Genomic DNA, 17,868 nt, shown 5'->3' with positions numbered 1-17,868 from the left:
ACTATTCGAGTTTTCAGCAAGTATTCATCCGGTTTTACCAATTTCGTTTGGTAGGCACTTTAATAAACCAGATACCAATGTCAATCTCAACGACTGCTGCGAAACAAGTCAGTGTGGTTGGGCTCCAACAATGTTATTACAATATATGCTGGGTACTTAGATGTTTCCCGTTAGAATAAAAAATTTGCTTGCAGATAAAATTATTGAGCATCGATTTTCGTATTTGAAAATAGACACGAACTTTTCAAATCAATTGTAATTACCTAGCTCTGGTAATTCTGAATCAGTAAAGTGCCATCCATACCACCCAGTTTAATTGATTTTGCCAAAAACAATTATATGACACTGTGCTCTGTATTTGTTGACAGAGACGTCACTCTCAAATAATAAAGTGCAGCTTTTCAATATAGTCAAAGCCTTATATGTGAAATATTCTTTATAAATGTATTAGATTTCCATTTTTGTCTGTTAATATATTTGTAATGACTTAGTTAAATATATCGTTGAACTGAGTAGAAAACACGGATAACATTTAATTCTCGCAAATATTCCCACATCAACTAAATCATTAAGAACAAAATATTTACAATCAATTTCAGGTATTTTCTTTGCTTGTTTTATTTCACATTTCTCATCTTACTCTATTCTGCTTTCTACTACTGTATCTCCAATCCATTCATGCTGTATTTTTCAGATAATAAATTGCATTATTTGTTAGAGGAAACAATCATTAAATTTATAATAACTGAAAATGTAAGTGTCCTAGTATTTATTCCATTATTTTAAAGCTTCTATTTAATTCTCCGACTACGATATTCGGTAATACGGTAATACAATGGATGATGAGACAAGACAGTGTACATGGAATTTTGTGCTTTTTATTGTTTTCGATCGGACGACAATACAAATAAACAGCATTCTAATTGCTGGATGAAGTGGCTGGGGTAATCATTTGTCTTAGCACCATATTATTTAATGTTGACGCGTATTGGTGTAAGAAATAGGAAACACTTGTGACACCATATAGTAAGCGCTTTGTAAAGTAAGTGGCTGTTGCTGATGAATACACTATTTTACTTTATCATGCAACTTAGAAAAATTCTTTGTTTTATCTTCAGTAACGTGTAAACAATTGCTTCTGACTACATGCAAAGCTACGATACCAATATGATGGATTCAATTTAATTGTCCTGTGCTTAAAATTTTTGAGGGCTAAACACTTTAGAAAACAAAAGGTGGCACCATATTCAAAATTTCAAAACTTCTTTTCAGAGCGAAAAATGCACATAGTTGGATACTTGCAATAAAACAAAAATCAATCTTAATGTTTTTGTTATCTTCTGGCAGGAAAACGAAACAGCTTTGTTTACTGCAAAAATGTAACTTATGCAACAGGTACGTTTCTACTATCCTAACCCCTTTATTCTAGAATGTGTATTTTTAAAATCTGAGTCCAAAACTCTCGTCTAAAATCAAAAAGGTTTAGAGATTGATCGGTAAGTAAAAATGTCTTTTCATAAGTATAACACATATAAAAAGTCACCATCCCTTCATGAAAAGCGGACAAAAATAATCAAGCTTATAGGTTTATTTTTATATAATCACTTTTTTCAGATTTAGAATGTGTCACAAGCATGGCTGTGGATGAGAAAAATAAGATATTATACTGGTCAGACTGTCGGAAAGAAACAATAGAGAGAGCGGACTATGATGGCAAAAACGGACGAATCATACAGAGTAACATTCTCTATCATATAGTAGTACTAGCTGTGGATTCCATTCATGCGTAAGCAAATCATCCTTGATGGTGTACATGTATAAACAGTATCTGTATTTTGTCCATAATGTTTTGATCCGATTGAAACAATTTCTACAAACTCCCCATGCAAGGACAACAACGACAGAAAAGAGAAACGACATCAATAAAAATAACAATACAATTATTAAGAATACCGAACGATCTTAGTTAATGATTTTGTTCATGGATAAGTATTTTTACCAGCATCAAACAACGAACTTTACTGTGTTTACAACGGTAAGGAAATAGGAAAAGAAAAAAACACCCCACCCCCCCCCCAAATCTTCCTTTGACATGGCAGTGTAGATAGTTTTAGTAAATGTTATATGTGCCACTTGATCTAATGTAAAAATGTATGTGATATTGATTGTGTGTTTATGTTATAATTCTAGATTGCTTTATTGGTGTGAAGAACAGTGTAATCAAATGTCTAGCAGTAGGACCGATGGGAGCGATCGGAAAATTGCGAAACAATTTTCCGAATCGGACCAAAGATTTATGAAATTAGATATAGAAATTCATCACGAGAGCGATCCAAACATGTTGTAAGTGCCTACATTACATGTTCATTCATATATATATATATATATATATATATATATATATATATATATATATATATATATATATATATATATATATATATATATATCTCTGTCTGTATGTGTGTCTGTGTGTGTGTGTGTTCAGGTCGTGGGGCCACATCTTGTCCCTTGAAGGCAAAGTCTTTATGATTAAATATCATTGGATCAAAACTAATCTAATTTTGGTCTTGGTGACCTTAAACACATTTCGAAGATCACTAGTTGATGTTTGGTGTAGAGGAGTGTCTGTTGATACGTGTGTAGGTTACCTCAAAAACTACATGTAATAACAAATTATGCCATCCTGTGATAATAGAATCACGGAAAGAAGAGCTCGTTAAAATGAAAATGTCTACAAAGGGAAAACCTTAATTTGTCCTTAACTTAGATTATACGTAGATTTTGAATAAACTAGTAAATTATGCAAGAATGCTAGAGCAAAATAAAAGTACTTCGAAAATATTCCTGTGACAGAGAATTAGGTCACGGTTACCAGAACCTAATAAGTTCTTGGGATCCTTAAAAAGCGCCTAAATATTCATTAAGGCCACCATCTGCAGATCAGATTATTTAGTTCACTTTGGAAAAACCATATTGGAGAGATCGATGTGTGACCTTGAAAATTGATCCATAATCACCAGAACTACCCAGAAATGTGTCAATGTTATCTGTTAGGACAGGTTTGGTTCAATAGTTGTTGACATATCTTACTCACAAGACCAGTGCAAATATTTCCTCGGATAACAAAATGCTACTCTGTGACCTGTCAAAATCAGGCCAAGGTCATCTCACACTAAATGGATCATGGAACTCTTTAAATCTATCCGAATTTCAAAGTTAGTCCACTTTATTCAAACCATATTAGAGATATCTTGCTTACAATCTAATTCTTTCACTATCATTTTTATTATACACAGTCCATTTTCTTTTGACCTTATGGAGCTTCGGGTAGAGCAGGCAGAACCTAATTAGGTCATTGAGCTAATTATGCAAGGTGTATAAACTCAAATCTGAGTGGTTTAAGATATCTTAGATATGACCTGTGTCGGACAGATGGAGAAACTGTGCAACAATAGGTAATTCCAATTTTCTGGCAAGGCAACTAATGCAAACTTATGTCTGCAATTAGTCGCTGACATTTTTATGTAGGATACTAATGTCACATTCTCTCTAACACTGTAAATTTTATTTTTATGTTCTAAGTATCATTTTTTTATATAATAACAAAGGTTGTACTGGAGGAATGTGAACTCGACACTTAGTTTCAGTAATTGTACAGCTCAATTTCAATGCCGGATCCAAAACCTTACGACGGAGATGATTGAGGGGCTCCGTAGTGTCAGCTTTGCCATCAGACCAAAATATCAACAATATCAACGAGGTACGTAAAGTGTTACTCCATTATATCACCGCCATGCCTGTCTTCTCAACTTCTATACTTATACCCATTAATAGATCTTTAGGTGTCCACCATACTCGATGGAATGGATAAGAGTAAGGCGTAATTAATTTCAAATCATTTCGTGTAATAGACTCAACCGATCACCATTATTTGGAAAATACACGTCGTAACCTTTGAACAAATGTCGGAATACTTTTTTTATTTTTTCATTCCATGTATGTATGCATGTATGTATGTATGTATGTATGTATGTATGTATGTATGTATGTATCTATGTATGTATGTATGTAGTATGTATGTATGTATGCAGTATGTATGTATGTATGTATCTATGTATGTATGTATCTATGTATGTATGTATGTATGAATGTATGTATGTATGTATGTATGTATGTATGTGCAATAATTGTTTCGTCGCATGACATTATACAATTAGGGTTCAAGTTGCAAGATTAACAAGCGCGTGAATCTCGTTATTGCTACTTCGTTTTTTTAAAATCTCCAGAGCTAGTGCATTTTCTCTTAAATAATTGCCATTTGACGTTGTTTTAAGGTAAACTGCAGTTTTGGTAACTTAAATGTTGTAAATAAATAAATCTTATTTTTGCAGAGGGTGTTTGTAAGAACATGGGCTGCTCTCATGTCTGTATGCCTATGAACGAAACCTTTGCTCGATGTTCGTGTCCCTCTTTCGGAGGACTGGTTTTAGTGTCAGAGAGGAATTGCTCAACAGGTATCACTTATTTACTTCTCTTTCACAAAAAGAAATGGTTGATTCACAAATATAAATTCGTTGTTAATACAGATTTAAATCATTTACTGTCCTATAACGGTTTATTTCAAGGAACAATCTCAAAACAGTGGGACATGCATGAACAAATTTAATTTAAAATTTAACACCCAGTAGTGAGTGATGGATTGTAAAATGTAATATGTTGATGTTAGGTGTCTCCCAAACATCATTCAAAAAGAGGGACATGGGCACATTATAGATCTTCTTCGCCACACATCAATCATAAATTGTATTGTGTAGTTGTTGGTCTTCGCTTTTCTTTGTTGAAAGCCTTTATTTTTCATGACTCAGTGGTTAGCGGTAAAGACTCACGATCCTGGGTTAGATGTGTCCTTGGGCAAGGCACTTTACTCCAATTACCACAGCACTAAATAACCTCCTTGTGTCTCTGAGGTAAAACTCCAAACCAGAATTTCTTTTCTCATTGATCACTACATATGTGACTAATGTGAGCTTAATGTTGAAATAAAGCAATAGCCTAATGAAAAACTTCATACCGAATGACAAACTACTAGGATGAATTAAATGTCCAGCTTTGATACTACAATCTGCCTATAATATTATTAAAGAGAAAAGATTGGTAACTTCAAAATAGTTCAAAACCTGACCCTTGATCTCTAGCTGTTATTCTGGTCCATAAAGGTACTCAGCCCTAACTGATCGCCCATTTTATTCTAATCTAGGGCTCATTTTACTCTAATATATGACTCATTTAACTTATGATATACGTTTCTAGTAATTGAGCTGTGGTTTAACTTTCTGCGTTGGACCAAATGAAATTATGAGCAGCAAAATATGTGAATTGTTACAAGGTTTGCCTATTGAGACAGTTATGCTTGAAAATAGCGTGTCGGTACTACAAAGATATGTCACTCTACGAAAGACTCCTTCATCAATTTGAGAACAAAGTTAGATGCAAACGTACTCACCATTTACTCGAATACACTCTCGCAAGCATATTTCATTTTGTTTGATAAATATACACACTTATGTTTCCTAGGAAACATTCACTCAACATTGACGAGCTACCTGGTATCACCGGCGAAAGCCGATTAGCTCAAGCGTCACTACTTACTTTTTGGAACAACAAAATATGAAAACTTTAGCTAGTTCACTGTTTACCTTATTTTTGAATTTGAATATTAAGCATTGCAAGAATTTATATTTTAAGTAGTAAAATGGTTCGTTGGAAAAGTGTTTCAAGATTTGGTTCCAATGATTGGCTTGTACAGACTAATTTTTCCATATACCTGTATTCTCCAACTGATACAAGAATGTAGTGTAGAGCCATAAATGTCTAAACGTACCGACGAGCTGTAAGCTGACAATGAACAATTTTGTGTAATTTAGTTTTGGGGTTGATAACTTCAGTTTGGTATTAGGTATAAATTTGGTCATATATTATGGCCGAGTGTCTTCAGGGACGGGAATAGGAGCAAGATGTTGAGGCTCAGGTGTGAAACAGGGTATTTTGAAATTACTTACCTTGTCTCTTTAATAATATTATATTTAGGGTCCAGTGTCAAAGCGAATAAAAACATTGAGCTGCTCAGCTTTTGTCACTGGGTATGACATTTTTCTTCTTGTCTAACCTGCTGCTCTTTTTGCAACATCAGGCTTGCGTCCTTCACCTGTGAATAATTCTAATTTTCATGAATGTACACTGAACATTTTCTTCAAGAAAATATTGAAAAACTTAGTATTATTATATCGGTTACTTCCTGGGAACCTAAGCTGTTCGTACCTCCGTCTCTGTTTGAGATGTATTGGTGACTATGTTTGATAATGGGGGGGGGGTTCTCGGGGAAACTTTTCTCAGACTGAGCTATCATTCAGTTTCAACTACATAGATATTACTATCGTAGTGCTCCGTTCTTGATTACTGGATGACTCACGTTTTCAACATCAAAACCGCCAGATGATGACGAGATTCAAAGAGTTAACAATCTAGATTGAATGACCATGATAATCATGTTTGTTATATAAATATCAATATTCAGATAAATTAATAATATCCCTACATGTAACTGAACAATAAAAGAAATTGCTTAACATTTCAACCTTTTTTACATTTGTATCAGCTAATATGTGTATAAATATCACAGTTGTATGAAGAAAGCACGTGAAATAACAGTCACTCATTTTCAATATCACTGTCAATAGCACGAATTTTCGTCACGGGATGGGTGGGTCGGGGCAGCAGGTACATATATATGGTGTATAGTTATTGTGCATCTGTCGAATGTTGCGTCACGGGAGATTTCATGCATGACTATTCTCTCGGAGTCTAGATTGATAGCGGCTAAAAACTTCTGTTTTGGGAGTACATTGTGAGATGATCAAATGGGGATGACTGTGTTATTTTGACAGTTATTTACATCGGGATTGGACAATTATTGGAATTTTATTATATAGAATTGTTACAGAGATTGTTACTCATTTACATTTGCACGTCCGCGGAGACTACGGCATTGTTCCAGTCTCGTTTGAGAACCCAATGATACGAAATCAGAAAACGTCAATATCATATTCCTACTTATAGGAAATGTCAGTAAAATTTGGGCTCATTCTTTCTTAAATAGAAAACTGAAAGGTGTATAATAAATATTATTCCCACGTGGCTCTCAAGGTCTCAGTGATTCAGCTTTCACGTGACTAAGGAAGATCTACCGAGAGACATGGCAATTTCTGTACAGTTGATTATTAATGCTAGGTATCGCTTATTTCTTTTATCTTACTTTTTTAATACGTTTGTCGGAGAAAGCAAAGAAATCAATCTCTTATATATACCTTTAAATCGATTAAAACTATTGTGTCCCTAAGAGACAAAGGTACACATATTTATTAAGCACTTTAGACGCCGACGAATCTATTGTTGCTACAGCCAGAATGCGTGCCCATTCTGCACACTCACTGAGTTATTGTCAAAGCATGACCACTTGCAAGATTGTTTATGCTAAAGCAAATGCATGTATTACGTATACAAAACGTATGTGAACGATCCAAAAAGTAAAACGATTATGAAATTTTCTGTATAATGTTTTCTAACTTGCTGCTAGGAATGCTTACTAAAGCTCCAACCAATCCGAGACCTCACCAGATGTTGTGATATTGTGTTAAGTCCCATTTTAATCGTCACAATTGTTTGTATATGTCTATATTATTCCTTGTATGGCTACGATCACATGGGACTATGTACGAGATATAGACGTTCACATCATAACATACATCATGACATACATACATACATACATACACATATACTATCCTTACATGCATACATCATTACATACATCATGATATATATATATATATATATATATATATATATATATATATATATATATATATATATATATATATATCGCTTTTCTATACTCTAAAGCAAAAATTCTTACACTAGTTTCATTGAAAATGTTTAGACATTTTTTACAGTCTAATTTAATCAGTGATGGGGTGTATTTCTTCAAATATTCTTCATCGAGCAACTGTCTTATGTACTTTCGGAAGATAATATGCTCTAACAATTGGTATAGTTCTGAATATTTCACATTTTTGCGCTTTCTCGTATCTTTACTTTTTTTAAAGTTTTGCAAAAATAAGCTCATCGATGGGAATTCTTGATGAAATAAATACATTTGGTGCATTCATGCATTTTAAAGTGGTGGACGAATACCTACCTGTACAATAAACAGCGAAATGTTTTTATATCACTTTTTTAATACCATAAAGCGAAAGTCCTTACAAAGCAGACCTTGGGATAGTGCGAATTTGAGTTTCAGTCTTACATGCGTTTCCGCTATCAATCAGTCAGTAACATTTCGTCAACAAAAAATCTCCACCTCAGATTGAAGATCAGTACTTGTATGATGTCCGAGCTAGGCGTTGTATTACTTTATGATGTCCGAGCTAGGCGTTGTATTACTTTATGATGTCCGAGACAGGCGTTGTATTACTTTATGATGTCCGAGACAGGCGTTGTATTACTTTATGATATCCGAGACAGGCGTTGTATTACTTTATGATGTCCGAGCTAGGCGTTGTATTCTCAAAACCTTTTGGAGCAGACATATCAGCTGAAGCTCTAAAGTCCAAAATCAGATATGATACTTAGCATGTGATAGAGGAACCCACGTTGACAGGATTAATTTAGGGTCATTTAAATCTGACTGTGTGATATAACGACCCACGTTGACAGTTAGGATTAATTTAGGGTCATTTAAATCTGACTGTGTGATAGAAAGACCCACCTTGACAGTTAGGATTAATTTAGGGTCATTTAAATCTGACTGTGTGATGGAACGGCCCATGTTGATAATTAGGTTGAATGTAGGGTCATCTAACTAAATAGCGTGATAGAGAGATCTAAGTTAATAGTTAGGATGAATGTAGGGTATCTGACTTTAACGGTGTGATGGAACGACCCAAGTTGATATTAGGGTATATGCCGGGTTAACTAACTTCAACGGTGTGATGAAAAGATCCAAGTTGATTTTAAGAATATATGTACAGTCATCTAACTTTATAGGTGTGATAGAGTGACCCAAGCTGATACATAGAATGAAATAAGTGTCATCTATGTTTGACGTAAAGGAACCAAAGTTGAGAAAAATGTGAAAGTTAACTACAGTGATGATTGCAACGCATCTTGTAATATTTACATGGCAACTACAGTGATGATTGCAACGACTCTTGTGATATAAACATGACAACTACAGTGATGATTGCAACGACTCTTGTGATATGAACATGACAACTACAGTGATGATTGCAATGAATCTTGCGATATAAACATGACAACTACAGTGATGATTGCAACGACTCTTGTGATATGAACATGACAACTACAGTGATGATTGCAACGACTCTTGTGATATAAACATGACAACTACAGTGATGATTGCAACGACTCTTGTGATATGAACATGACAACTACAGTGATGATTGCAACGACTCTTGTGATATGAACATGACAACTACAGTGATGATTGCAATGAATCTTGCGAGCTGGAAATCTTAAATTCCACCTCCTTTCTTACATAAAATACGTTGCACTACTCATGGAGCTGACATTTAAAGTATTCTTATTTTACTAAATTAGGTATCAGGTGTTTATTATTAACGTGTCTTCCTTATGACGGATAAATACAGTACCCTTGTTTGACCAGAAAGGCAGATTTGATATTTCCTATTTTGATTAACCGTAAATTTTATTTGCCGAGGATCTTCATCCCTGATAAGAAAGACTTGGTCCATGTAACTTTTATCCATCTTTTTCCTTGTGGGTTTTGTGTGTAATAATCTATGAGGTAACGTTTACATTTCATGGTCTTCTTTCAGTATCCGAACCATTCTTGTTATACAGCGACGATTCCGCAGGGTATATTGGTATTGCTGATCTGTATCCACGGTATCCCAGCCCAGACAATTTCCTGGTAGTCAAAGAAAAGAAGCCAAGAGGAATTGCCTACGACAAAATAGCAAAGGTTGCAAAATTCATGACGCCATACTAACTTAAATGTGTTTCTTTTCAGGTTCGATTAGTTTCGTCCTTTCCTCTTTAATAAATAGTGCTTACAGGGAATAATTACGATGTGATTCTAAACTGCCCTGCTTGCTTAGGCTCTTTAAAATGTTCCATTTTTGATTGATCTTAGAGGCAGCTGTCTTTTTCAAACAGGAAATTGAACACTCAGTCGCATTGACCACTCAGTCTCATCTCAGTTCCCACCACTGATCACACCATATCATATTTAGATATAGGTTATGAATCTGAAGGAATGAATATTGGCTCTTGTTGCTAAACGACAAAATAGATGGAATATGTCGGGTCAGTAAATTGGCCAATCTTTCAATAGAAGATGGAACATGTCGGATCAGTAAATCGGCCAATCTATCAAAAGAATGCGAATTTCAACATGCCAGACGTTGAAATAGACTATAGCCTCTACTAAAATGATGATGTTTTCCGTTTGCGCAGCAGAGACGGGTCACTGCACTCAACTCCAAATATTATATTAGAATGCAATTAAGAATTGTTATCATTGCAGTTAATGTCAGTAGCTCGTGAGTAATGTCATTATGGGAGTTTGAGACCGATCGACTAATTACGGTTCGAATGCGCAAAATTCCTTCTAGAACCCTGCGACCCTTTCGGGACACATAGAAAGCTTTGCCAAATCAAATGCATTCATTACAGTTGAAGTATTTCATTATCACCATTTCTACACAAAATCATTCTCAGCTGAACGTTTGTATGCAGTGTTCATGGATGTGAGTTGAGAGAGAGAGAGAGAGAGAGAGATAATTGCTTGCGTAACGTGATGCACTTAAGGATACAAGCAAATTTTTTTTCGACATATGTAGTTCAGGTCATTGCTTGTAATTACGTGCCCCATAATTAATATAGTATGTGGATATGGGCTAAAACAATATCTCCGTGGAATATTAATATTATGGTTGCATTGTTGAAATGCGGTTCTTTGGCCTCCAGCGGGAATTCCATGTTAAAAACTCCATAGGTTTAATATAAACGTGGCACAACAACCTCAAGGCAAACTTAAAAATAAGGCTATTCCAAAATAGCCATATGACTTAAAGGAAATTTTAAAGTAAAAAACATCTACCATTCTACTGACCAACAACCAAAATTTACCGAGTCGATACCACCCTTAATACCCTTTTAACCCTAGAACTTAAGTGACAAGAGAGAACAGGGTAGGAATGTTTAAACATACCAAAACATACTACCACCCTTTTGAAGGATATGAATGTTCAGATACACACGCACACATACAAACACACACTTATATACTATTACATATACAATGAAAGTAGAGAAAAGAGAAGGAATGCTTACACATACACAAACATGCCATCTCCCTTAAAAGAGTAGGAATATTAAATACGCTATTCACACATATAATATTAGACATTGAGTAAAAACAGAGAAAATTAAAGAAGTGCTCGGACAAACATATTTAAACTATTTCGAACAATGTGTTAAAGAAGAGGAAAGAGTATGAGTATTTAGACAAGAACACAAAAACATAGTGATAAACTATCACAAAAGAAAGGTTGAGTTTTGATTTTCAGTTTTGAAAGATATAGAAAAAGTTGACAATTTCTAATATTGTTTTAATTTTTTTCTTGCTAGATTTCAACTGCTATTCTTCAATAAATACTGTCAGAACGCATGTCGCTAACACTGCCACTTTGATTGGCTTAAATATGTTTTCGTGACTCTAGATTTCATACAATTGTCAATATGTATTGATTTCCTAAATCTCTTCAAAGATGAGCAATCTTTATGAATCTTGAACAATTCATTATATTCTCACTTGCTCCTTAGATAATGAGGTCAAGGTCACTGAACACCATTTACATTAAGGTTTTGTTAAAGTTTCTTTTGATTTTCTATTTTTGCTTCTTGATAGAGTCTCGTCATACTTAGGAATCAACACCGTAAAGCAAAGACAATTCATTCTGCCACACGTTTACTCACCCAAATGACAATGGAGGCAAGGTCACGGTCATAAAATGCTGACTTTAAGGTTTTGGTTAAAGAGTTTTCATTTGCTTATATTTCCTAAACTCCTTGATGGATTTGTTCATGCTTGGATTGAATTATGGCGAAGCTAAGACAACTCATGTGTTAACAACATGTACGCATGCTCATTTGACATTATGGTGATGGCCACGGACAGAGAAAATTGGTGCTTTGGATTTTGTTAAAAAATATTTAATTTGCTTATATTTCCTAAAATTCTGGACAAGTTGTCTTCATAATTGATGTCAGTCATTATGAAACGAAGACCATTCTGTGACACTCACTGTCGCCCCTTAGATCATTTGGTCACAGTCACATAAAACTTTTATTTTAAGATTTGTGCTTGTTTGTTTTCCTTTGTTTGTATTTACTAAACGCCTTGATGAATCCTTTGATGCATGCATGCATGCATGTACACATACAATGCATACATACAGACAGACCCCATACGCCCTCCCTCCCCGCCTCCGTGGTAATATTAGGGTGACATGCTTTTCTTTGCCCTCGCCGGGCAGTTTTCCCCTGCGTCGAGTAGAATATGCACTCATTGGAGAACATTCTGACATGCAGCTAAGATAAATGATTAAAGGGGTTATCCTTCTTTAATGTCAGTTTGCCAACCACTTTACAACATATATTATTCTACAATCACTACACAACCAGAGAAACCGTTATTTTATTTTAATACAAACACAAATATTCAACATTTGAAATTGAACGTCTAGATATTCAATCAGCAGATAAATTCTAGTAGCTCCACATAGGAAATGGAACTTTTAACCAGCGTTGTGTAATTCAGTAGATACAATGTAAAGCTAGAAATAAAGCAAAACTCTAAGCACCAACAATTTGATTCAACATGTGAAACGGAAGCTCTAGTCATTTGATACTGAAATTGCAACTGCTGCTTTCTCATTTGACCAAATTTTGTCTGCTACTGAGGCTAATAGTAATATTCGACCGACTTTTGTTCGAAACAAGGCTAATAGTAATATTTGACCGACTTTTGTTCGAAACAAGGCTAATAGTAATATTCGACCGACTTTTGTTCGAAACAAGGCTAATAGTAATATTCGACCGACTTTTGTTCGAAACAAGGCTAATAGTAATATTCGACTGACTTTTGTTCGAAAAAAGGCTAATAGTAATATTCGACCGACTTTTGTTCGAAACAAGGCTAATAGTAATATTCGACCGACTTTTGTTCGAAACAAGGCTAATAGTAATATTTGACCGACTTTTGTTCGAAACAAGGCTAATAGTAATATTCGACCGACTTTTGTTCGAAACAAGGCTAATAGTAATATTCGACCGACTTTTGTTCGAAACAAGGCTAATAGTAATAATCTTTGGAGAAGAGATGCTTGCGTTTGTTTACAACATACTCTGCGCTATAGTCGCTTAAGTGACTCTGCTATCTGGCGATTTACTATCCAGTTTTTGAACGTTATCCCTACGCCGACCAACTCTGAGGTCAGTTCTCTATGTTAAGAGCAATAAATTCTTTCGAAACACGTAGATCCATTACTTTGTTAATTTTCATGACTTACAGAAGTAAATATATCTCTTTCAAGTAATTTCAAACTAAGCACAATTCTTTCAAAAAAGTGTGTTAGTATGTGTTTTTGCCAATGCTTATATTGGAGCACTACCGTTATCAAATCTTCGTTTCTGTAGACTCGTTCCCTGCTTCTTTTTCTCCCTGCGATGCACTCTGCTACACTAAGTCAGGCTAACGCCGACGCCATATTATCAAAACAAATGGCCTTACATGGAGAAATCCAATTAATCTAACCGTGGCTATATTTAGGCTGTCGCACATCACCTCACATCAATTTCGACGTAAAATATATCTAGGAATCGATTGGAGAAGGAGTCTCTGAGATGACTCTATGTAAAATGTGCAATATTATCAAAATATCGTTGTGTGTATCCATTTCCTTCATCTTCGCCTACTAGTGAAAATATTTGTAAAAATAATTATGTGACGAATTGGTGGTTTTAAGACTGAATACAAGATAATGACTGCTATAATTCAAATCAAAAGTATTAGTAAAGTTCATATTGTGTCATTAAGAAGGAGAATATTAAAGGAATAAATGTGCCACGGTTAGATTAACTAGATCTCTCCATGTTAGGCCATTTGTTTTGATCACGTGACAATGTGGCGTCGGCGTTCGCCTGACTTAGGATAGCGCAGTGCAACGCAGGGAGCATACGAAGCAGGGAACCAGACTATTTTTGGAGGTGCGTTGCTAAAAGCGCTTCAATTTCGGAAGTAGGTCAATCTTGTTGTACAAATTAATTAGGTGATCTTTCATCTGATTGACTCAGCTGTTACCTCTCTACGACTGTTCTTTATCCTATTCATTTTTTAAAACGGTAAATAGATTTATAACATCAAGATCTCGGGCTAGCTCGATTATAAGTGAGATGTACGCATATATTTTTATTTAGCATGCCTTTCTTCAAGGACATTTTAGAATATAGTTAAATAAAAATCAAATTTGCATGGTATAAATGTTTGGAGATAGCTTGCACAGGGTTTTGCCTGCAATGTCACGTGTGTCAGAATAGTGAAATAGTCATCTATGAAAAAGTATGTACCTCAGGTAAGGTATATCAGCCTCACTTAGGCCTCTTGTTAAATATACTTCTTCAAGGGAGATAACAGTGAGTAATATCAGCTTTTGATGCCAAGCTTGAAAATATTATTCGGAATGTGGTGCTCAAAACATCTACTAATAATGATATAGCTGTGAACCAAGTTTCATGTATTATTGCAAAAGGGCTTTAAAATCGTCACGAAAAATGGACACAAATTGGTGACTTTAATTTGTGACCATGATCATGATGATACGATACGGACTGTGATGAGAACATTTCTTCTAGCATATATATATAAATGTACCAAGTTAAGCATATCTCAAACACCTGTAGATCGAATTAGACCAACAATGTTTAATTAAAAATACTAGGAAATAAATCCAAAAAAAGAAACTAAAAATATGAAAAAGGAAAAAAGCACAGACAAACTGGAAATGCTAGTCATCGACCTTGAAGGTCTATATAGGATCCCAGTTTTGTACTCTTCACAATATCCTGCCATAATGCTGATATATGTGTGCCAAGTGTCATCCATTTATCTCAGATTTTACAATACTACATAGTGGATAGGCTAGGGACAACAAAATAGAAAATACGGATATGAACTTTCTTGTTTCGCCGAAAGTAAAAGTCAGGATCCCAAAACGTCTCAAGCAAAAAGACCATAGTATTTCCAAATTTAGCTCATTAAAAGAGATCCCAGACTTTTTTATCTTGAAGATGGATAAGTTCATTGGTTGATTGTTTGCGTCTTTTCTCTCTAATCCCACTACAGATGGTGTATTTTTATGAAGGGTCTAAACAGACAATATTTAAAATCAAAATCGATGGCACAGGTTTGATGGAGGTGCTATGTTTACAGGATGGACAAAGAACCACGATTAAAGGTATGTAGCATGTAATTATTTATCATATAGCAAATATTCGCAACATTTGTTAGTTTTGTAAATGTATAATGTGCCGTGATTAAGGCATGTTAGAAATCAAACATTTTATAATATTAGTAACAAAAAGTATATACAAATGACAATATTAAAGAATGTACATATACATACAAACGCCACCACAGCTCAGTCTTACAGAGATGTACATGTGAGGGTAGAGTCAGTAAGTCTAGCGCATTTGCTTAAAATCATAATTGCAGAATGTTACACACAGATTTTTCAAACGTGTCACACATTAAAATACATTTTTATCCGAAAATTTAAGTTTCAAAATTCTTAAGAGCATTGACAGATATATACTGCATCAACGTCACGATATAAGTGAATTCTTGAAATATTATATTGTTTAGAAAATTATAAGCAGATATATTACTGTTGTCAGCCTTCTTTTTGTCTAAATATTCGGACAAAGATATATTTTGCAAACTTCAATGAAGCGAATATGATTGATTTCTATACCCCTACAAAAGTTAGAATAGCTTCTAAGTCTCATTTCACAGCTGATGGAGGTAAAACAAGTTTGCATCATGCAAAATAGATAATTTCTTTGGAGGTGTGTTGCATGAACAATAGCAAATAATCTGACGTTATAGTTTAATGTCATCATAGCCATGCGCACAAGCGCTTGTAAGCTGTAGTTAAGAAAAAGTTTTTTTCAAAGTATGCATCTATTTTAATAGAGAAAGTTAAGATTATAGATTTTAATATTTTAATTTAGTATAAAAGAATTTAATATTTTTAATATTGATATTGAGAGCACTAGCTCAAGATGAATATTTAAAAAAATGAAACAGGTCCTTAGCTTACTAACGGTGGGGGGGGGGACGACAGGGCGTTTGCCCCGAGTTCCAGAGGTCTTGTGGCACCAAAACCACGGGCATCAAAGGTACTGGGGCGCCAAATCAATTTTGGGTCATCACCGTCGCCCCGGGTGCTATTTACCCTTAGTACACCTCTGAAACGGGTATTGATCTGTTGAAATACACACCTTTCCAGTCTATATTCCTTGTCGAGGAAAATCAAAAATAACACTATAAATATACTCGTCTAATTTAAACAGATTAATACTCTGTAATTACCTAGTACGATTAGTTGCCTAATCTAGTGATGAAGACCGATGGTTACGTCATACTGCGCGTTACTATTTATTGTTTGGGTTTGATTTTTAACGGCCCAGCAACATCGTATTTAGTAAGAGGCATTTGGTGCCTTGTACAGATAGATACACACCACGATAGCCAATCCCGGTTGACCTGATGGATTCTACCAGTTTCCTTTCGGCCACAAGTCCGGCACACTAACCCCACCCTCCTCCGCTCCTGAACATGCTCCTCCTGACCGTGGACCAGTTCTCGCCGCGTACCAGTTATGGCCATAAGGCTAAAATGAGGCTAATATCTCGTGAATAGATACCTTTTTATAGCAATTATTTCTATTCTCGCATGAAAAAAAATGTCCTCCTTTTTGTTATAGAGACTGAACTCCGTTTACCTAATAGAACAACAAGTGATGGTCTCGCTACAGCAATAGTCCTTCAGTGATAACGTTGTAATGTAACGTTCTATTAAATGTTCTTGTTGGTGTTAAGCGCATCCAAAGAGGATATCAACTCTGCAAGCAAAATACCGTTTTCTTCTCTCCTTTTGTAAATGAAGAGACGAAACGGGGTTATCTTTGAAAATGAGATCAACGTATTATGTGTAAAGCAACCCGAATTAGGTTTTTTATGTTAGAATCGAAATCTTGACTTAATAAGGTGTATGAATTTCAAGTGATACATACCTTCCAGACAACCCCAAAGTAGGTAAAATCATTGGGAAACACTGACACATGGTGGAATGGTCGGACGCACTAACGTTAGTTCTCCCTAACAAACCTGTAGTCGTCTACCGGAGACAAAAAGACCTCAAGGACATCTAGTCAGGGCGAAGCTAATGCCAATCACTAATCAAGACCACCCTAGTCGATCTAGCCCCTGTGGTGATAAAAGGTGCAAAACCTGTCAACATGTGATAGAGACCAGGACATTTTCTAGCTCAGTGACTAGAGAAAAACAAAACATACATGGTCCAAACAAAACGAGCAAAACAGAGGATGTCATTTATCTCATCACACATAAGATCTGTAGCCTTCAGTATGTCGGAGAAACTGATAAACTACACAAAAGGATCAACCTTCATAGATTCGACTG

At 35.1% G+C, this 17,868-nt stretch overlaps 1 protein-coding gene across 1 annotated transcript in view; it reads left to right on the top strand.

Annotated features, from left to right (window-relative positions):
- The window catches only part of LOC149787302 (low-density lipoprotein receptor-related protein 6-like), a 41,502-nt gene that overhangs the window by 22,608 nt on the left and 1,026 nt on the right, over positions 1 to 17,868 (top strand). Inside the window, exons 4-9 of the mRNA XM_089976088.1 lie at positions 1,615 to 1,786; positions 2,191 to 2,343; positions 3,612 to 3,763; positions 4,395 to 4,517; positions 9,918 to 10,063; positions 15,509 to 15,620. Of these exons, the coding sequence (XP_089832214.1) occupies positions 1,615 to 1,786; positions 2,191 to 2,343; positions 3,612 to 3,763; positions 4,395 to 4,517; positions 9,918 to 10,063; positions 15,509 to 15,620 (858 nt within the window). The remainder of the gene's footprint in view (positions 1 to 1,614; positions 1,787 to 2,190; positions 2,344 to 3,611; positions 3,764 to 4,394; positions 4,518 to 9,917; positions 10,064 to 15,508; positions 15,621 to 17,868) is intronic.

Source organism: Sinohyriopsis cumingii, chromosome 12 (assembly GCF_028554795.1).
Source record: "Sinohyriopsis cumingii isolate HCF-2022 chromosome 12, ASM2855479v2, whole genome shotgun sequence".
Lineage (NCBI taxonomy): Eukaryota > Metazoa > Mollusca > Bivalvia > Unionida > Unionidae > Sinohyriopsis > Sinohyriopsis cumingii.
The sequence above is the reverse complement of the archived record's forward strand: the minus strand, read 5'-3'. Positions and strand labels throughout refer to the sequence as shown.